The sequence below is a fragment of the Sus scrofa genome, chromosome 12 (genome assembly GCF_054392235.1).
Source record: "Sus scrofa isolate SSC_HxYL_T2T_F1_AM1 chromosome 12, Sscrofa_HxYL_maternal_Yorkshire_Landrace_v2.0, whole genome shotgun sequence".
NCBI classification, from domain to species: Eukaryota; Metazoa; Chordata; class Mammalia; order Artiodactyla; family Suidae; genus Sus; species Sus scrofa.
In genome coordinates this window covers 44,718,137-44,739,842 of record NC_139394.1, presented here as the reverse complement: position 1 = coordinate 44,739,842, position 21,706 = coordinate 44,718,137, and the positions used below count along the sequence as shown (strand labels likewise).

Here is a 21,706-nt window from a genome sequence, read left to right as displayed (position 1 = left end):
CAGGGCGGGACTAGGGCAGATTCTTCCCCGGTTCTTTCTACTCTCGAAGGAGGACGTGTGTGCAAAGAGATGGGGAAGGCTTGGGCTTCAGGGGAGGGTTCTCTTCTCCCCTGGGACGGCCACCCCGACCCCCGGGGGCATCTGCCCATCTCAGGGGGCCTGGCAACCAGGGAGTGAGCATGTACACTTGGGCCCTCCTGGGGACATTAGCGGTAAGGCCACCCATCACAGCTGGTCCCTGATTAGGAGGGGGACTCTGATTGCTCCCCGAACATTCAGTCTAGACCCTAAAGGGTCAGAAGTATTTTTCAGGCTGTGTGAGCACAGGCTTCTGTCACATAACTACTCACCTGTGCTGTGGTAGAGAGAACACAGCCACGGATGACGCAGGGCCAAATGGGCATGGCCACATCCGATGAAAGCTTCTGCACAAAAGCAAGAGGTAGACCAGCTTTGCCCACTGAGCCATAGCCTTCCAGTCCCTGGTCTGGTGAAAATTTCTTGCAGGCAGTGGCAGCTCTCTGCCTCCTTTTCGACCTGTTCCTGGCACAGGTGGGCGCCGACGAAAGGCTGGCTCTGTGGGAGAAGTAGGACACAAGTTAGAGCAGCCTTGACAATGAACCTGTGCACCTCTTAGACTGTGACTTTAGAAGGCCAGGCACGATGCCTCTGTGACCCTTTGGTGTATCCATTGTGAGCTTAGCATAGGTCCTAGTGTGTAGTAGGAATCGTCTTCCTGTCTGGGCAATAGAACAGCATAAGAGGGGACTGCCATGCTATTGGCAACTCACCAGGAGATGCATAAAGTCCTCTGTGGGCCCTGGACCCAGAAGTCCCCCTGCTCCTCCCCCCTCACCTCCCCCAACTCCTTCCAGTTACTGTCCAGAGAGGCCACTCCCCTTGAAAAACTCCTGGCCTGAAAGCTTCTTGGCCTGGGAAACTGGCTTCCTCTCCCAGTGGGTGGGATGCCCCTGGAGGAGGCTCTCCCCAGGCCGACAGTCCCATGGCAGGGGCAGGGACTGAGAGAGGTGCTGGTGGGCAAGTGTCCCGGGAAAACCCGCAGACCGTGATGAATGGAGGGGAAGCCCGAGCAGCTGGACCCAGCAGAGCCTGGCTGCAGCCCCTGGCCAAGGCGGGAGCTGGGTGCAGGGAGTCAGAGTGGGCAGGGGCATGGCTCTGAGGATGGGCTCTCCAGGAGGCTGGAGAGAGTTTCAGAGGACCCCAATTCTGAAAGCTAAAGGTTTCAGGAAAGGCTCCAGGACCTCTGAGGAGGTATGGATGGAGCACAGATTAAAGGCTGGAATTGAAGCTGGAGACAAGAGAGAATCCAGCAAGCCTGGCTGGACCCGTGAGTCTCTGATGCCACCAACTGCCTCTGGAGCCCAGAGGTGCTGGAGGGGTCAGTGAGTACAGACGGAGCGGAGGATGGCCAGAAGGGTCAGCCCTGCTCAGGCCCACGATGAACAGAAGCCATAAATGGCCAAGGCTGGGCTACCCTCCAGGATGAGAAGACTCTTCCCACGCACTTGCAGACTCTGCCCAACTTATCTTCCTTGGAGGACAGGAAGCGGCAATAACGTGGGTTGTGGACATCCTGCTTGAGAAGCATCACACCATACTGGGGAGGGTTCAGGTCCTTGGGGAATGTTATTAATATCAAGTGCCCCAGCAGGCTAGTCACTGTCATACCATTTTACACACATTATCTCATTTAACTCTCTGGAACAACTTTACATGGTGGGTATTTTTATTTCCGTTTTACAGATGAAGAAACTGAGGTTCCAAGATATCAAGTCATCTGCCCAAATTCCACAAAGCCAACACATGCCAAGTTTGGATTCAAACCCAGCTCTTTTTTATTTTGTTTTGTTTTGTTTTTTATGGCTGCACCTGTGGTATATTAAGTTCCTAGGCCAGGGGTCAAATGTGGCCTGTACGGGATCTGAGCCACATCTGCAACCTTCACCACAGCTCACGGCAACGCCGGATCCTTAACTCACTGAGCAAAGCCAGGAATGGAACCCACATCCTCACCGATGCTAGTCAGGTTCATTACTGCTGACCCACGATGGGAACTCCCAAAACCCAGCTCTTTTTGACCCTCAAACATTGGCTGTATGCCCAGGGATGAAATTCAAAACACATAATGACCAGCATGGCATAGATGTCAACTTTGGATGCCAAGCGTTAAACAGCTAGTATGCTGCTTAGCCAAACAGCAGTTTGTACGAAGCAGCCACAGCATGGGATCCCGAGCTGACTTTCCCAGCACCAACCTCCACCTCCACACACAGTCACAACACAATCCATCTGGACACAAACAGGAAGTCATCCCCGCAGTCCCTGCTGCTGAGGAAAGGATCTCACATCCCAATGAGTCTGAGACCCCAGTATCCACCAATCGAACCAGTCCACAGGGGAGGGGCCTGGTTTGTCCCTCAACATAGGGCATCCTAGGAGTTCCCGTCATGGCACAGCAGAAACCAACCCAGCTAGGAACCATGGGTGTTGGGTTGGATCCCTGGCCTTGCTCAGTGAATTAAGGATCCTGCGTGAGCTGTGGTGTAGGTCTCAGACATGGCTAAGGGTCCGGCATTGCTGTGGCTCTGGTGTAGGCTGGCAGCTGTAGCTCGGATTAGACCCCTAGCTTGGGAACCTCCATATGCCGTGGGTGCGGCCCTTAAAAAAAAAAGCAAAAACAAACAAACAAACATGAGCATCCTGCCCAACCCCCTCATTTGACAGACAGGAAAACCTAGGTCCAGAGAGGGGAACTGACTTGCCTGAGGCTATACAGCAAGCTGGGGGCTGACTCTAGTCCCAAGAAACAGAAGTCCAGGTCCCGCCTCATAGTCCCATCCCTGCCTGTGCTGGTGGCAGTTCTAAAACTCAAGTCTGTCCTTGGGAAAAGCAATCTACAATGTGTGGGTGCCCTTTGACCTGGTCATTCTCCTTGTGGGAGACAACCCTCGGGAAATAATCTAAAGGGGAAGGAAAAAAAAAAAGGCGTTTGACAAAGATGTTCGTGGAAGCACTGTTTGCAAGATTGGAAATCTGGCCACCACCCAAATGCCCAGCAATAGCAGTAAGCAAACCGTGGTCGTATTAATGTGCTGTGGTTATTAAAAATGACAGCTCTGTAGACAACGCCAATACAATGCAAACATTCATGTAAAATACCCGTCAGTGGAAAAAGCAGGAAATGTCTTCACACGCTGGTTACGACGGGGCAAAACAAGTATGTATTAACAAAACACGTATGTATCAACAAAACAAGTATGTATTAACAAAGGCTGGAGGAGATGAGGAAAGACCAAAGTGGCTCATTGTTCAACTGGAGTGTGTTTTTTTTTTTCCTGAGAGTTGTCAACATTTTTCTTAAAAATTTTTAAGTTGTTCAGCAGCAATGGAGGAGAATTAACAACTGGAGAACAGCATTGCATTCAAATCCCCCAAGCAGAGTGCTGAATCCCACAGCCATGCCACCCCAGCAATCCTGGAGGTGTGTATGCAGATCAGCATCCGCCTCCCTTTCAGAAGGGAGGCTAACAACCTGCTTGGAGACCTGTGATGTCAGGAAGTTCCTCCCGTGTCTACCCACCTGCCCGAGACTTTGGCAGAAGTGAGAATTGACCCCATGGAGGCATCTTGGCCCTGAGTCCTAAGAGAAACAGACCCAAAGGTGAAAGAAGTAGAGAAAAACATCAGAGAAATGAAAAGAAAGAGAAGAGAAAGTGAAACCAAGAAACTGGGAAGGAGATGGTGAATATTAAGCTCCATAGGAGTGCATCTGGGGAAAATAAGAAGCATAGTTGGTTCCAGGCCCAGGAGGAATTATGAAAATCCTTCCATGCAGAGGGAGCTGGTGCAAGCAGAGATATGCAGCCTGCGAAGCTGTGCAGAGGCACCCATCAGCAGCAGAATTAGGAGAATGGGTGATGGGCACTTTGTGTTCCACAAAAGAACAGGGGGAAGGAGTAAGGAGGAGATGAGGGAGAGAGAAACGCATCGCCCTCCTGGGCCCTCAACGCCTTCCTCCCAACTTTATCATTTCAAAATTCATGGCTATGAGCCTAACGGGATCATGTCATCCAGGGGCTTTGGGTTACACCATCGCCTCCATGACACACTGATGAGGACCCATGGCCTCAAGCAAAGGAGGAAACCATGATTTTAGAGCAACTCCGCAAGCCAGTCCCTCAGAAGCAACCTGTGACGTGAGTCCTGTGGCTTCCGTCCCAATGGAGAAGCAGACTCAGAAGGCGGGCTGAGCTGTGCAAGGCCACACTGCAAAGGAGGGAGCCCCTCCCTGATCCCAAAGCTGGTCTTCTCTGCACGCCTCATTCCAGGGAGGGAAACAGTCCCACCAGGGGTAAGCAGGGCCCTTGGAAAATCCTGACATGACTCACTTCTTTGTGTCAGCTGAAGGATGGCTCAACATGGCCGGAAGAATAACCAGGGCTTCAGCGTCAGGGACGGCAAGAATTGAACACGGCGTAGGGCAACAGAAGCTTACAGAGGGGGGCCCTTTTCGTGGCTGCCTGGACTTGTCTCTTCATGGTCACAGTCTGGTCCTGGTTTAGCAGCATTCTTGGAAAAAGAAGACAACACTCGCCACCAAGCGTGTGGCTGCAGGATCCTGCTAGGCTGCTGGGGGGCTGACGGTGCAGGAAGAAGGGTGTGGGTCTGAAACAAAGGCCTCATATCTTGGATGAGCCCATAGAGGCCGCTGCGCTGCCCGCCTCCCCAGGCTCCCCTGCTCACGCCTCACTCCCATCAGTTACCCCCACCGCCCCCGGCCGGCTCTGCTGGACCACCCACTGCTCCATAACAAGCTGGCGTTCGCTCTGCTGAAGCTCCTCCTGAAATGTCCTCCCCTCACTCACCAACAGTTAGGTCTTGCCCGGCCTCAGCGTTCCTACTCAAACAGTGCTTTCTCCACAAGCCTTCCAAGCTCCTCTCAGGCAGAATAAACCATTCCCCTGCCTCAGGCTTCAGCGGCCCTGTCGTCATGTCCCGGTTAAGCATGTGACGCAGGCCGCCTTGGAGCCCAGCTGCTTTGTGGGTGTTTCATGAATGGCTGGGCCAACTCTGAGCACCTGGAGTCTGTTCTCAGCGTGTGCTGTGGCCCAGCCTTCTTCCCCCAGCCCTCACCAGCTGTCTCGCTGCATCATTCCACTGCTCCAGCTGGCCAGGCCTTGTACAGTCCACCAGTGTGCCATTTCTAGAGGTAGCTTTGACCACCACCTCCCTCAATCCCCAGCCCTAGTACCAGGGATCCTGGGGCCACCACTAGAGGCATGTCATTTGGCCCCTAGCTTCCTACCCAAGCTAGTGATGGGCAGACAGGACCCAGGGCTGTCATGCCCTCACTCTGCCCTCCCCATGGGTGGCCAGCCCAGAGCCCAGCATACGGTCCCTCCACATGAGGCTAATGCCCCTTCTCCCTCAAACTCCATTCTAGGTCCACTCCCAGCCATTAATAATAGCAGCACCGTTGAGTGGTTTGTTACTTTAGCAATTTGCAATCATTAATTAGTGGAAATTGCAGATTGGGGCCATGAAGGAGGATGGCATGATTCAGCTCGTTTGGAAATCAAGTTAATCGAGTGATGGAGAGGGGCGGCTGCCTGGTCTGGAACAAGAGGCCCTCCTGCACCTACTGAGCCCGCCCCTGGCCTTGGACCGGGGTGCAGCGCCCGCACGGACGAAACGAGGAGGAAGTGCCTGGAGATACCCTGGGCTGTGAAACAGGAGGGTCTAGAAAGACACCAGGAAAGACTAACACGGACACCACGGCCACGCTCGAAATTGATACTTGTGCCCAAGTTGCGCCCTTGAATCGCAATGGTTCCCCCACCTGCCTTCCTAGCCCAGAGGACTCTCCCCGACCAACTCTCTGAAAGGTTCCAAATTCCTTACACATCATTTGCCTCTGGGAATTGCTTCTGCAGAAGACATTTAAGGAGAAAGGGTTAAACACTCTTCTGGGCCCCACCCGACTTCAGGGAAGGATGCTGAGTAGACATCTCTTCTCCCAAAGCTGAAAGAAAGATGCTGCTGCCTGCGCCCATATTTCTTCCTGAGGAGACACAATTATCTCCCCCACTTCCGCTTCCAGTGAGCCAAAGACGACGCAGCCCCTGATATACGGGCTGCCGACGGGCGCCCTGTGCTCGATAAGGATGCATCTGAGAGCTGCTGCCCCTAAGTCACGCCTCCATCCCCTTGTCTCCAGGGAGGAATCTCAAAGAGGAAGACAAAACGCAAGCAGGCTGGCAGACCCTGGGCAGGCTCCTCGTCTCTCCCACCCCTCCCAGCCCAGGCCCCAGGGCTTGGAGTTCCCTTCCCAGTGGGTAGGATAAGGACCCAGAGGCTGCAGCCTCCGCTGTACCCCCCTCCTAGGTCACATCCCATTCCAGCACGGGGAGCAAACACTCGGCGCTGTCCCTCCACACATGTGCCCAGGTTGTGTTCACTGCCTGGAAGGCCACTTAGTGACTTCATCATCTGGTCATTCAACATGCATGAAGTGTCTACTGTTGGCGCTACTAATGAAACGCTGACTACGATGAGATTAACAAGGCCCTGCCTGGTGCAACAGAGGAAGACCGTCTCACCAAAAAGTAATTAAAATATAGTGTGGTGGGTGTGATGGTAGAGGGAGAGAGTTACAAAGGGCACCTGCAGCTCAGGGCTGGGTCTCAGAGGATAAAGAGGAGTTTAGCAGGTGGATAAGTAGGCTGGGGAAGGTTGTTTTGAGCGAAGGGAATAGCGCATTTGGTGGCTCGGTCATAAAGAACACACACGTTTGGGGAACGTGGAGCAGTCTGTGATTGCTGGATTGTGGAAAGCAGAGGTAAGACACGGAGCCTCAGGGTCCTGCAGTGCCCAGGGTTGCAGCAGGGCCACTGATGACTGTGAGCAGACCCTTGCCCTGGCAGCTGAGCAAAGGATGGCTAGAGGACAAGATACAGAGTGACAGCACGTGTCAAGCGGCCACTGGACTAGTCCACATGAGATGGGTTGAGGCTGGAACCAAAGCGGAGCAGTGAGCATGGTGACAACTGGTGGATTTGAAAGCCATCCAAGAAGGACGGTCAATATAGCCGCTGAAATTCTACCGAGTCTTCAAAGCCCAATTCAAATACCCCCTCTTCCATGCAGCTTCCCTGATTTCCTCCAGACCTACAACAATGACAGTCTCCTTGCTGTGTCCCCAGATCATGGACCTCACCACCAAATTAGTAACCGCATTCTGTCCTGTGTGAGAGGGGTCTAACTTGCCCCTACCTCCCCGAATACTCCCTGAAAATAGGGACAATGTCTTACCTTCTCAGAGCCTAGCCCCGTGCTCTGACCGTGCTTATTGAGTCAAACTGCATTGAGATGCAGGGAGGCGGTAATTGGGGCACCAGACCCACACCAAGAGAGGCTCCCTGTGAGGTAAGGCATTCAGCACCAGGAGCGCCCAGACTGGCCCTCCCTTGTCAGGGGCCCTGCAGGGGGCTCTTAAACTGAGTGGGATGTCAAGAGGCACCCTCTCTGAGCCCATGTATTTTACAGGGGCTAGTCTCCCTTTCCCCAGAGAGAGAGAATCACTTGCCCTGGGCTGCAGAGCAAGCTCACATGGAGTGGGGATGGGTACCTGGCCTAAGATTCCCCCAAGTGGACTGAAGCTGTGTCCAGGGGCTTAGAGTCCCTTTTCTGGAGGCAGCACGATGCCTGTCCACTATCCCTCCTCTGAGAGATCCCCAAGTGATGTGGCCTGAGCAGGCAACATCCAGTGTGACATGGAAGTTTTGCTGGCTCTTAGATTTTACCCTTCCTCTGTGGCTGGCACAAGGGGGAAAAAAATCTGGAGAGAAAGTGGGACACGGCAGAGGCCAAAATCTAGTGAACAGGGTGACTGCAAGAGAGCTCAGATGCAATGACTCCCTTCTTACATTCAACAAGTGTTTATTGGAGTTCCCGTTGTGGCTCAGAGGTAACGAATCCTACTAGTATCCATGAGGATAAGGGTTCAGTCCCTGGCCTCAATCAGTGGGTTAAGGATCCAGCATTGCCGTGAGCTGCGGTGTAGGTCACAGACACAGCCAGACCTGGGAACCTCCATATGCTGCAGGTGTGGCCCTTAAAAGACAAGAAAGAAAAGAGAGAAAACAAGTATTTATTGAGTGCCTACTGTGTCCCAGCCCCTGGGGTAGGTTTCCATCTCCACCCACTCACACAGGCTACAACCTACACTGACGCTAAAAATACAAGAGTGGAGGAGAAATAATATGTGTTGGGGCCTTTTGTATTATCAGGTGCTTTGTAAATCAGCCCCTCTCAAACTTCAGTGTGCATAATCAGTCCCCTGGGATTTTGTTAAAAAATCACATCCTAGTTCTTTAGATCCAAGTTGGGGGCTGACATTCTGCATTTCTAACAAGCTCCCAGGTGATGCCAACGCGACTGGTGTGCAGACCATGCTTTGAGGAGCAAGGCTGAATCCCGTCCCCATCTCAAAGAAAAATAAAAAAAACCTATGGAAGGATGCTGAGGGTCCACTTTATAGTTGAGGAAGCTGAGGCTTAAAGAGGTAAAGAGCCAAAGAATGGAGTCTTCACGCCCAAGGACTCTGGTGGGGAGACAGGACACATACTCTCAGAGAAATCACAGCCTGATGGAGGAGGGATATGCCCCATCGTCAGGGAGCCCCAAGTCTGATGAGGGAGACAGAGCTTTATCCTGAGGGTGTCCCCAAGTAGGGTGACAGGTATAGAGCCCTGCCCAGCAGGGGTCTCCGTCTTGTGGGGAGACAAGCCTTGCCTTAGGAACCCCAGTCTGTGGGTAAGGGCACAGCCCCTATTCTTTGGGAGCTTGGCTCAGAGACCCAGGGAGAGAAGAAGGAAAGGACCAGCTCCTGGGCCATGTCTCCAACACTAGTCTCTGCCGCCCAGATTGGAGAGGCGATGCAGGGGACAGAGGGCTCCTGGGGAATCCTTTTCCAAGCCATCCTCAAAACCCAGCTGAGATGCCCTGAGCTCCTGGCCCCACATGGAGCTGGAGGGTGGCCCCAAGCCTGGGTGGGCAGGGCTATTTAACACTGTAAACACCACACTTTACTGCGGCCATTAGGCGCATAACTGCAGCCCATCCATCCTCACGCTGGCCCTGCGACACCAACTGCTGATGGTGCAATTAGGCGGCAGAGAGTGGGCTGTAAATTGCGTGTGCAGCCATGCCTCTGCCATGCACAGCTGAGGAGCCCCCACCGGCACTCCTGCGTCCAGGCTCCAGCAACCAGTGCTGGTGCTCCTAGACTTCAGGACCCTGCCCGCACACAGACGCCCCTCAAAGGCTGGAGTCCTGAGCGCCAGGAAGCCGTTGCCTGTTAGGGCTGCAGGAACCTGTAAAGCTCTTTGAACAGCTCCGCCCCATTGGTATTTTTGTGCCAGAAAGCTCTGGCGTGCCCCTCTGGAGCTTTTTTGTTGCCAGCCCCTCACAGCTATCACACTGTCCTGGAGGGGATGCACCTGCTCCCCCTCCCCGAGACCATGAGCTCGCCAGGGCTGAGTCCACGTCTTTGGAACTCATCCTCGTTATCGCTGGCCTAGCACACTGTGGACACCCCAAGTCAGAGGACGCACATTCTAGCCCCTGATGACACGCATCTCGTGACACCTTGGCCAATGTGCATCCTCTCTCCATACCTAGAGACCCGTGTATCAGATGAGGGGAGAGCCCAACAGAGGCTGCAAACTGGGGGCCCAGTGACCCCACAGATGGGTTTTCTATGGCTTGCAAGACTGAGAAGTTTTCATTTTTGTTTTTATTTTGTTTATTTACTTTTGCTTTTTAGGGCCACACCTGCAGCATATGAAGGTTCCCAGGCTAGGAATCGAATCGGAGCTGTAGCTGCCAGCCTATACCTCAGCCACAGCAACGCCAGATCCGAGCCGTGTCTTCGACCTACACCACAGCCCACAGCAACACCGGATCCTTAACCCACTTTCGAGGCCAGGGATCAAACCTGCGTCCTCATGGATGAGGTTGGGTTCATTACCCCTGAGCCACAACAGGAACTCTGAGACTGGGAAAGTTTTAATTTAATTATTTGGCAGTACTTATACAACAGAAAATGTCACCTAAATATCTAAATTTCCAGTGCCTTTTTTAAAATTAGAAGGTGGGACAACACTGAGTCCACAGCCCTCCATGCAGCAACCACAAGGTGCTGCGTTACCACCGTTCCTCTGGATAAAAGGTGCACTATCAACTTTGCCCCCGACCCCACCTCTTCCTCGTCCCCCGCCCCACCACCCGGTTTTCTTCTACCTGCCCCACCCCTCCCACTTCTCTTACCTTCCTGTGAGCCTTTAGATTCTCTCTCATACTCTGCCCAGAGCCCCCTAGGTCCTGTGGTTCTGGATTCTGCACATGAGGAAGTGCATACCGCTTAATGAGTTCTAAGCCCCTCACTCTCTATGAAAAAAAAAAAAAAAAAATCCCCGGTTTCTTTTTTCTGCCTTCCTACAGCAAGGAATACCTTTCCTACCTTTCGTTCCCTCAAATGGTGGTAAAAGGAAGTTTTATAGGATATTCAGGATAGGAGTTCCTGTTGTGGCTCAGTGGGTTAAGAACCATACTAATATCCATGAGGATGCGGGTTCGATCCCTGGCCTCACTCAGTGGGTTAAAGATCCAGCGTTGCCATGAGCTGGATGTAGGTCGCAGATGCAGCTTGGATCTGGTGGTGCTGCGGCTGTGGTGCAGGCCAGCAGCCGTAGTTCCAATTCCACCCCAGGCCTGGGAACCTCCATGTGCTGCAGGTGTGGCCCTAAAAAGAAGATAGATAAATAATCAGAATAATGATGTGTCGGGGACACTGAGGTGTCATATTGCATGAAGGTTAGTGGAAGAGTGATTTGGGGGGCTTGTGGGGAGAGGGGCGCACTGCCCACCTACTCTGAAGCCACAGCCATCCAAAGCTTCCCTCTCACCACACCCAAGGTCTCGCAGGTGCCCGAGCCCTGGTCCCGATCAGCACCTCGGACAGTTCCAGTTCCTCTCCTCTCCTCCCCCGCCACCCTCCTCACCACTACCAGCCAGGTGGGGCCTCTCCAGCCTCCTCCCCCTCAGCAGTGACGCCTCCTTCCCTGTGCTCCACACACGTGGGCCTTGTGTCCATCCCTCAAACTGGGCGAGCTTTTTCCCATCCCGGGGAGCTTTCAGCGCTCCAACTTTTTATAGGGTTAACTCCTGCTCAACTCTTCAGATCTCGCAGCAATCACTTTCTCAGGGAGGACTGCCCCAAACTTCCAGTCCAAATGGAATCTCCATGGAACACTGTATCCCAGCACCTCAGCACTTTCCTTCATAGCACCAACTGTGGTCGTAAGGACACAGGCATTTGTGTGATAATTAACTAATGTCTCCTTCCCCACTAGAACAGGAGCCACTGCATAGCCATCCCTAGCACAAGGCCTGGTTTCACAGCTGTTGAATGAATAAATCACCAAGTCCCTTCTGTTTGCAGGAACTGTGCTAAAATACAGTCCCTTTCCTATAGCAGCTCATGACCTGGTTGGCTAGTTAAACTCCAATTTATCCTGTGTTAAAAGTAATCCAATTCTCAGAGTTCCCGTTGTGGCTCAGCAGTTAACAAATCCAACTAGGAACCATGGGGTTGTGGGTTCGATCCCTGGCCTTGCTCAGCAGGTTTAGGATCCAGTGTTGCCGTGAGCTGTGGTGTAGGTGGCAGATGCAGCTTGGATCCTGGGTTGCTGTGGCTGTGGTGTAGGCCAGCGGCTACAGCTCTGATTAGACCCCTAGCCTCCCCACCACTGCCCCACCCCACCCCCGGTTTTTTTAAAAAGTTGAAGATTCTGAGAATCATTCCATGATTGGGGCAGAGCCCAGGTTAGAACCCAGCACCTCTGCTTCCCAGTCCAGCCTCCTCTTCCCCCTGTGGTCTGTTATTTCATTGCCTGTTAATGGCCATGCACATACCCATCTCCATTATCCCATCAGCCCTGCTTGGGCATCTCTACTGCTGCATTTAGCCCCCTGGGGTTTCTGTTTGCTCTGACTCTACCCCATTGCTGCGTTCCTTGCAACTCTGAGTGTGGATGAGCCGGCAGATTTAATGTTGCTGCTTTGGTATTTGTCTCTGCAAAGCAAACCCTTCCCCTGCTGGGAAACTCATCATCACCAAGCATCAAGCTCAAGCTGAGCTCCACTTAGCTGTTTGCAAATGGCGGTGGGGAGCAGGGGCATGTGGGTGTGGAAACGAGATGCTTGAAGCCCAGGGAGGGAGTCTGGGGGCGTGTGAGAAGACCCAAAGTCAGGGGACTGGGGGAGGCAGCTGAGGTGTGTAGAGGCATGTGAGAAAGACTGGATGACTGTGAGCAGCGCACCAAGGGTACAGGTCTGCCCTGCCCACAGTCACATTCCTAAATTTACCGTCCGCTAATCACAAGCATAAACGTGGGTCAGCACAGGCTTGGGCACAGTTCCTGACTTCTACCCAGGCAGCTCTCAGTCTTCTGTGAGTGGACTGATGATCTCACCCACTGTGAGTCCCAGGGAATTCACCCGTTCCATGGGCCTTGCTTTACTCTTCTTGAAAATGGGAAGCATGGAGTTCCCGCTGGGGTTCAGCAGGTTAAGAACCTGACTAGGATCCACGAGGATGCAGGTTTCGATCCCCAGCCTCGATCCGTGGGTTAAGAACCTGACGTTGGGAGTTCCCGTCGTGGCGCAGTGGTGAACGAATCCGACTAGGAACCATGAGGTTGCTGGTTCGATCCCTGCCATTGCTCAGTGGGTTGACGATCCGGCGTTGCCGTGAGCTGTGGTGTAGGTTGCAGACACGGCTCGGATCCCACGTTGCTGTGGCTCTGGCGTAGGCTGGCAGCTACAGCTCCGATTTGACCCCTAGCCTGGGAACCTCCATATGCCACGGGAGCGGCCCAAGAAATGGCAAAAAGCCAAAAAAAAAAAAAAAAGAATCTAACACTGCCGTGAGCTGTGGTGTGGGTCGCCAATGCGGCTCAGAGCCTGTGTTGCCATGGCTGTGGTGTAAGCCTCCAGCTATGGCTTTGATTTGACCCCTAGCCTGGGAACTTCCGCATGTCACAAATGCAGCCCTAAAAAGACAAGAAAATGGGGACCTGGTAAAGTTACCCTCAAGATGTAATGTGATTGCACACCCAGTGAGGGGTTCAGACATCACAAGACCCATGACAAGCAGGGTCTCCTCACTGTAACAAGTTTCCAGCCTGGCTTGCTCCCTACCCTGACTATGCAACAGTGCAGCTGACCCTTTGCCAATGACCCATGACTACCACGGAGGGTAGCCAAAATGGGATGAAGTGGCTCGTGGCCACACTAGCACTTCATGTCCTCATCCATCCTCAAGCCTCCCCTCCCTGTCCCTCCCTGAGGCCAATACTCTCTGAATCGCGGGCAGAGTACTTCCTCCTGAGGTCTGGCTTCTGCTCACCCCCCTGCTGTTGTCTCTGTCTTAGTCCTCCTCCCCTCCACCCATGAACATAGAGACAAAATGCCCACAGATGAAATGAAAAGGATGGAGCAAAAAAGAAAAGAACAGAAGAAGGGGAACAAAATCCCACCACCATCTCAGCCGCCTTAATTGAATGACTCTCCTATCCGACTCTCCTTGTCGGCTCCCCTGTTCCTTCATTCCCTTTGACGGCCCTTAAAATCGTCCCCCATCTCATCAAATCCCTCCCCTTTCCTCCCTGCTTGTTCTCTAAGCTGAAGATTACTTTTTCATAAAATTCAATTTCTAGCCATTCTCATTACTTACTCACTTAATGTGGCTGGCTGGGGAGGGGGCAGAGGAGGAGGACGAGGGGGAGACGGTGTTCTGTGCAGCACTTATCCAGCCTAGTTACCGAGGCCCCTTGCTGAGGTGTATTAGAGTCTGATACAAGCAGATAATGGACTTCTGTCCCACAGAGGGAGCCGCACTGGCGTATTCCGAGATTGCAGCATCACATCGGAGGGTGGCAAGACTCACAATTGTCTTCAGTGACTCTCTCCCTGCTGGGAAGAGTCCACTGGGGGAGCCATTTGTTCAACAAATATTTACCGAGAGCCTTTTATAGACTAGGCACTCTATTCGGTGTTGGGAGTGTAGCCATAATAAGAGGGGTCCCTTCCCCAGACCTGGTGGTCGGGGAAGAATTTGGGAGGAAGGGACATGAGTGAAAATCTGAACAGGAATCATACAAGCTCAAAGGAAAAAGTAAACATCTTAGTTTGAGTTCCTTTCAAAATAGTCTGAAACAAAATCCTGAGGGCGGATTTCACCTGGGAGATGATCTCAGGAAATCCAAGTAAGGGAGTAAGGGGAGTGACATCGGGGAAGAGAGAAAACCTATAAAGAGCAGATAACAGACCCAGTTACTTCTACAGAAAGCCCAGGACCCTCTAAAGAGCCATGCAGAATGAACTTCCGAGACACTCCTTTGCAGAAAGGAGGCTGGGGCATTCACCTGACTCCTGTCACTGTGGTTTGAGGGTGGGCCCGGAGGTAGTCATGTTCCTGCACTTCCCATGCTGCGTGTGCCAGCAGAGCAGGCTTCGCTGGCTGCAAAGAAAGCCCTGAGTCAGAAAAGCAGAGAGACACTACTCTGCATGCTTGACATAAGATGCTGGCAACATGCTCAGATCTGTCCACCAGAGCCGCTCTGAAGTCAGGTCAACTGAGGGAATGGGGCACGGGGCATGGAAAGTTCCTGCGACAGCCACCCCTTGTAGTGCTCAGATCTGCTCATGACCCAAAGTAAGTGCACTCTGTCACTGAATGTTCAAGATGTAACTGGCCTTAATCTCTAAAATAAAAAATAAAAATAAATAGGAGTCCCTGCTGTGGCTCAGCAGGTTACGAACCCAACTAGTATCCATGAGGTTGTGGGTTCAATCCCTGGCCTCACTCAGTGGGGTTAAGGATCCGGTGTTGCCATGAGCTGCAGTGTCGGTCGCAGACGTGGCTCAGATCTGGCATTGCTGCTCCTGTGGTGCAGGCCAGCGGCTACAACTCCAATTTGCTCCCTAGCCTGGGAACCTCCATATGGCACAGGTGCAGCCCTGAAAAGCAAAAAATCAAGATCAAAATCAATAAAATTCTTCAGGCAGGAAAATTAGTAGATCAAGGTACAGCACCAGCTGCGAAACAGGTCCTGAGGCTTCAGCTGAGTTTCATAAATTACATCCTTTACCACTTGTACTGTGTTTCCTTCACCTTCGGTCAGTGCTTCAGCGGGTCTGGGTTGCTTTCTCCTTGGGGCGGTAAGCCCTTGGTTGCCTTCATCAGGCTACGGTTGCTGCAACTGTCCATTCACTACTATCATCAGGCATGGAAACATCATGCTGGTCCCAGTGACTCTCTGAGCTCCAGACTGAGTCCCTCTTGCCCTCATTAGGTAGAGTAACCTCAGCTCTATGAAGATCACGGTCAGTTACCCCACCCTTTCTTTGCTTGCTTATTTTACTGACATGAAGAACCTCAAGTGACCAGGCACACTCACAGTGTCACTCTCACTGACACAAGGGAATGCAGATCCATGGATGCATCCCCCACTATCCGGCCTGGCCTGCAGGGGTTAGCTCCCTGCTCAGTGATGTTAAAGCTCCCTCACTCATACATTCTTTAGCCACTTAAATAGGCAGTGTCCTATCGGCCGTACCTGGACACAAAGATTTAGGTCGTGGGTTTCCTGGTTTTATATAATGAATCTATCCTAATACACCCACTTCTCTAAGCCTTCTGACCCCCTGCCTCAGTGCTCTGATAAGGCCATTCTGACATCCTCAAGGGGCCATTCCAGCAGCATAGTAGGACTGGCTCCAGGAGTCCTTGCCAGAACATTCAATCCTGAATCATCAAAGGGTGTCCCCATGTCAATAAATAAGATTCTAGCCTATATTCCACCCCACTCCAAGTCTAACCCCTCAAATTCCACTTCTATACACACTTCCCAGTTTTCTCCGTCACGTATTAGCCAGATCCTCCTGAAACCTTTCAGTGAGTAAGTAACAAGAGCCATGCATCTTCTCTTGAGCTTGGCTAAGACCTGACTCTAGTTAATGATCTGGGTAGAAGCAGAGGGTAGATCGTGAGGTTGAACAAGCATCATCTTGCAGGGCAGCTGCCTTCAGGCAAGGAGATGCTGATCCACTCTAATGAGGGTGAGGGGACGGGTGCTGTCAGCCAAGAGGGTTCAGGGAACCTGGGAGTTCAGTGTCCTCAGGTGCACCACCAAACAGCCCCATCTCATTCTCAGGGCCCCATTCCTTCTCTATCAGTCCTGAGTCAGACCTAAGAGCCCTGTGGAGATTGCACATTCAGTCTCCTTTGCAGTTGTGCTCCCTTATCACTAACTCCTGGGCCCGAGCCCACTGGGTGAGAGTCTCAATAATTGAGATGCTTCAGTACCTCAGAGGTTACTATGCCTGTTCTAGCCACCTGCAATGGTAAGAGATGGTCCGAGATCCCATGCAGAGGGTGTATTCTCTGGGGCTGCTTCTAGTATCAACTGTCATGTTTGGGGTTCCCCTAAAAGCAAAACCTGAGACAAGGTCTTAGTACAAGTAATTTACTTAGGAGATAATCCCACGACACCCAAGTAAGGAGGTAGGGACAGTGAGAGAAGAAAGGAAGAGAAACGACAAGCGTCACTTGGCTGAGCTAGTTTCAATGTAGGCAATTGGGGCTCAGTCCTGCTGGGCCCCCCAAGAAACCATGTGGAGTGTACTTTAGAATTATTTCTCTAGATGAGAAAGGTGGGGACACTGGCTCCCACTGGTGTCCCAAGGACAAAAACTCACCTCCTCCACTCCACCCTTCTAGACTGTGCCTATGTGCAGGCTCACTGATTTCCACAGGTTTAGAGAGAGGCCAGAATCAGAAACACAGGAAGGCAATGCAGCCCAGGTTTGAGGTGGGGCAAAAAGGAATGCACGGAAGAGTCCCTGACTGCTTACACTGAAATCAGCTGGGCTGAAGGGGTATGAGACCAAAACAAAATATTTTTAAGCATCTTCAACAAAAAGTGTCTCTGACAGCAGGAATAGCATGAGCAAAAGCCTGAAGGTGAGAGAGAGAAAGGTTAGAGCACCAAGGATTTGAGGGGGAAGGACTTGAGACAAAAGAGGTAATCTCTACTCAGGAAGAATCTTGGAGGCCAAATTAAGATTTTGAACTTTACCCTGAGAAAAGCTGAACACCACTGAAGTGTTTTCAGCAAAAGAGTGAAACGATGATGAATTTGTTCCAAAGCTTTCTAGTAGAGGCCACTAATTGCCCCCAATACCACCACTCACCTTCTTCCTCAGTGACTCTGGTTTGCCAACAGGTACATGACACCAGCCCAGAGCTCTCTTGCATCTAGGTATGGCCATAGGACTCAGTTTTGGCCAACAGGATGAGAGTGGAAATGGTGGGTGCACTGCCTAGGAAGTGTCTTTAAAGGGAATGTCCTCTCCCTACTGGCCGGACTGCAGATGTAATAGCTGGAGCTGGAGCAACCGTCTTGGCCCATGAGGTGACAAGGTAAAAATGGCAGAGCACTGAAATCAAAAGGGGCTTCAGTGCCTGACAATGCCACAGAGCAGAGCCACCATGCGGCTCTCTCACTGGCAGCCTTTTCCATGTAACTTTGGGCCCCTGTTACGCACACTCTAAATTGATTCAGGGATACAGACTGAATGTAGAAACTTCAGTTAAAAAGTTATTACCAGAATCCAGGTAAAGAGTAATGATAACTTGGACTAGGGTAGTGGCAGTAGAAATGGAGAGAGGAAGATGAACTGGAGATATTTCGGAGGTTAAATCTATGGCTTTGTGGGGGCATATACAGGCTAAGACAGAGGAGCAATCTAAATGACGCCCAGGTTATAGACTTGAGCAGAGGAGCAGTGGTGGGACTTAGATTGGGAATGGAGACTAAGTGAGCAGATACTCTGAGATACCTGGTACCAGGCCCCCAAGGGCACCTGCACCCATGAAGGATACCTTGAACCAGCTTCCAAAACCAGCAGTAGAAATTGACAGAACATTGTAAATTGACTATAATAAAAAAATTTTTTTTAACTTTTTTTTTTAACTTTAAAACAAGACAAGCTCAAGACTCATCCTTTCAGTAAAGCTTCTTGGATTATCCTGCATCCCCACCCTCAACACCATTCAACTTAACATGTCCAACATCCCATTTTCAGTGTTTCATATGCAGGTCAAAAAACTTCATTGAGGGAGTTCCCGTCGTGGCGCAGTGGTTAACGAATCCGACTAGGAAACATGAGGTTGCGGGTTCGGTCCCTGCCCTTGCTCAGTGGGTTAACGATCCGGCGTTGCCGTGAGCTGTGGTGTAGGTTGCAGACGCGGCTCGGATCCCAAGTTGCTGTGGCTCTGGCATAGGCTGGTGGCTCCAGCTCCGATTGGACCCCTAGCCTGGGAACCTCCATATGCCACTGGAGCGGCCCAAGAAATAGCAACAACAACAACCACAACAACAACAACAAAAAAAACTTCATTGAGCGCTGAGTCTATGCTCTGTGTGCAATGGAGAGACAGTTTGGTTGGACACAGATTTAACTCAGGCACCGTGTTAGGCACTGGAGATAGAAATAAAACTGAAGTCTCCACTCTCAGGGGGCTCACAGCAAAGACAGTAGATTAGTAAAGCAAATATTGTTAGTTCCACAGAGTCCATCCAATGGCAGTGTGTTCTGGGTGCATGATTTCCCCTAAAGAAAGTGGCTGTCCCTGCAGGAAAGGTTAGAGAAATCATCTCGGAGGAGGGGGCATCTGGACCAGGTTGTGACAATAAGATGAGGACAGACATTCCCGGCAAAGACACTGGCTTATGCAAAGACATCCGAGGGTGAGCAGGTGTCATAATTGCTGGGAATTGTTAGCAGCTGAGCATTCCTGGAGTAGAAAGGTTCCATGGTTTTTGGAGGCGGTAGGATTGGGAACTCAAAATGCAGTCAGGACCCATGTAAGGCGGAACCCTGCAAGCATGCTATGTGGTCTGGACTGTACTTATGGGCAATGGAGGGGGTGGAGATAAAGACTTTTAGGCAGGAAAGTGCTGAGATACATAGCAAAGCAATCATTGTAATTACAATAACTGCTAACATTTGCTGAGTGCTTCCTATGTGTCAAGACTGGTGCTAAGCATTTTATGCGGATAACCTCATGTACTTGCCATCCAGTATGATGAGTATCATTAGCACCCTTCCCCATTTTTACAGATGAGGAAACTGATGTCTAGGCAGATTATGGAACTAGTCCAAGGTCACACAGCTAATAAGTGGTAGAGCCAGGATTCCAACCAGAGAGGTCTGCCTTTAGCACCCATGTCCTTACCCAAGATTATAATGCAAACATTCCCTCTCATTGCTTATGTAATGAGATGTGTAATGAGATACATTCCTTTGCAGCTGTGCTTTAAGTCATTCCATGGATAGTGGTGGGGAGGTGGGAGGGGCAGGTGTTTGCACAAAAGGAGTTTTCAATAAATATCCTTGACCAAGGGAGAAATTGAGACATAAACATGGAATTCTAGATGGCTAAAACTAAATTGCACTTGAGAGAAAATCTAGTCCAATTCTCTCATGTTCCCAGGGATGAAAATGAAGCTCAGAGAAGGGGGTCACACAGACAGTTGGTGGCTGGATCTGACTCTGATATTCTTCTTACATGATCAGGGAAAATTAGCAGCCTCCTTACCAGTCTGCATAGCACTGTCTTTCTGGAGGTAACTAGCAAATTGTCCTCACTCCATAGAAGTAAAAGAACAGCTTTGTTCTTTTTCTTTTTAAACAGTATCAGTCCCAGAAACAAAGCCAGAATCGGCCCTGAGACACTTGACGTGCACACTGCAAAGTCCAGCCCAGCAGGGAGTCAGCTGAAGGAAAAGCAAAACTTTCCCCAAAGCCATCATTATGGGGAGGACTTTGACCACAAAAGAAGAAAAGATTAACAGGTCAAATAAAGAACTCCAGCCAAGTTCCCAAATCTCAGAGTGGGAGCAAGTAAGCCTGCCCTGGGCTCGCTATCTACCTCCATGGTCAAGGTCAAAGCCAAGAAGACAGGTGCCCAGGGTTACCATGCAGCAAAGTGAGTCAGACCTCTGCCCCCAACCAAGCCATTGGTCCACCTCTCTCTCTCTCTCTCTCTCTCTCTCTCTCTCTCTCTCTCTCACACACACACACACACACACACACACACACACACACACACACACACACATCATCCTTATCATCCTCCAGGCTGCCCAGAATCTTTCTAGTGTCTCCAAAAGGAAATTAAGATGCAAGACATTTCGAATAATGCAAATGCCAAAAAGGGCACCAAAGTCCGGGGGTTCTTTCTCTTTCTTTGACACATTGTGACTAGGTTTGTTAAGTCTGTCCTCTATACTCTGCTCAAAAGGGGAGCTAGTGGTAGGGTATAGAGGAAACAGCACTGGACTGAGAGCCAGCAGATTCTGGTCCTCCTCTGTGCATCTGCTGTGTGACCCTGGGCTTCTTATTTGCCCTTTCTGAGCCTCAGATTGCTGGTCTGAAAAAAATTGAAGGGTCTTTCGAGTTCTAGAATCTCATTAAATATGATGGGTCAATCTCTTTCCCCTCCCAACAAACATCTATTGCTTTCTGCCATTGCTCTGACTGTTCTTCTTACCAAGAATGCCCTCCCAGCTCCCCTCCACCAACTCAAATCAGAGCCCAACTTTCTCCAAGCATTAATTAATTAATCCCACAACTAAATGTTCCTTACTGTAGGGCTCCTTAACAAGTCCGTGCTATTTCTCAAATAAATTGCCTTAGAATCCTTTGTGCATGAGTGGATTAGCTCTCCAACTGGACAGTGAGGTCTTCCAGGACAAGGACCCCAAACTCCAATTCCTTTTCCCCTAAAGGTCCATAATAACTATTGGGATCGTGCCACTCTACCCCTCGACCATCTTCGGTTGGCTGAAGTTCAGGCTCCATGTTGTCTGCGGAACAATGCCACTTATTTAATCAGCAAGTATTTGCTGAACACCTACTCTGTGCTAGGCATTGTCCCAGGTCCTGAAGACACAACCATGAATGAGACATAGCCCCTGACACGCCAGGTCCTTCACAATTGGTCCAGTCTTACCACCCCCCTCTCCTCCAGCTAGGATGGTCCATTCCCTTGCCTTCTCCCTCTCTTTGACTCCGCTTATGGTAAAACCTTTGCTGGTATTTGCTCCTTCTCCACGCCTCACCATCTCTATAACTCCTAGAGAATGGAGAAGAGAAAGAAAGGAAGAGAGGAGAAAGGAAGCATAAGAAAAGAAAGGATGACCAGAAAGCATACATCCAGCCCAACCATCAAGGGCTTAGAAAAACTCGACCAAATTCCATCCTGTTGGTTGGGATCTAGAAACCTACTGCCCAGTGAGCAGGCCAGTGGAGGAGTCACCAAATGAAGGACAAAGGCCATCTCTCATTCATCCCAGAGATGCCCCCCTGCCAGGCACAACTCACCCTCCTTCCAGATCCCTACAGGCTGCTAACTCACTCCCGTGCCTATTGCTCCACTTGAGTGACATGGCTGGACCAGAATGCCAAGCTGAATGGCTGGATGAGCCAGTGAGCAACTAACACACCAACCTGCCATCCCTAGTATTTTCCCTAATTGGATCAAGAACAAAAC

General features: G+C 51.1%; 1 protein-coding gene across 6 annotated transcripts in view; it reads right to left on the bottom strand.

Moving 5' to 3' along the window:
• CCT6B (chaperonin containing TCP1 subunit 6B) overlaps positions 1 to 21,706 on the bottom strand; it is a 277,630-nt gene that overhangs the window by 116,570 nt on the left and 139,354 nt on the right. For all 6 annotated transcript variants that reach the window (XM_084985137.1, XM_084985135.1, XM_084985138.1 and 3 more), the window contains one exon: positions 351 to 576. Coding sequence is in view for 2 of the 6 variants with exons in the window: in XM_084985135.1 (XP_084841261.1) it covers positions 351 to 576 (226 nt within the window). In the remaining 4 variants the exon portion in view is untranslated. The remainder of the gene's footprint in view (positions 1 to 350; positions 577 to 21,706) is intronic.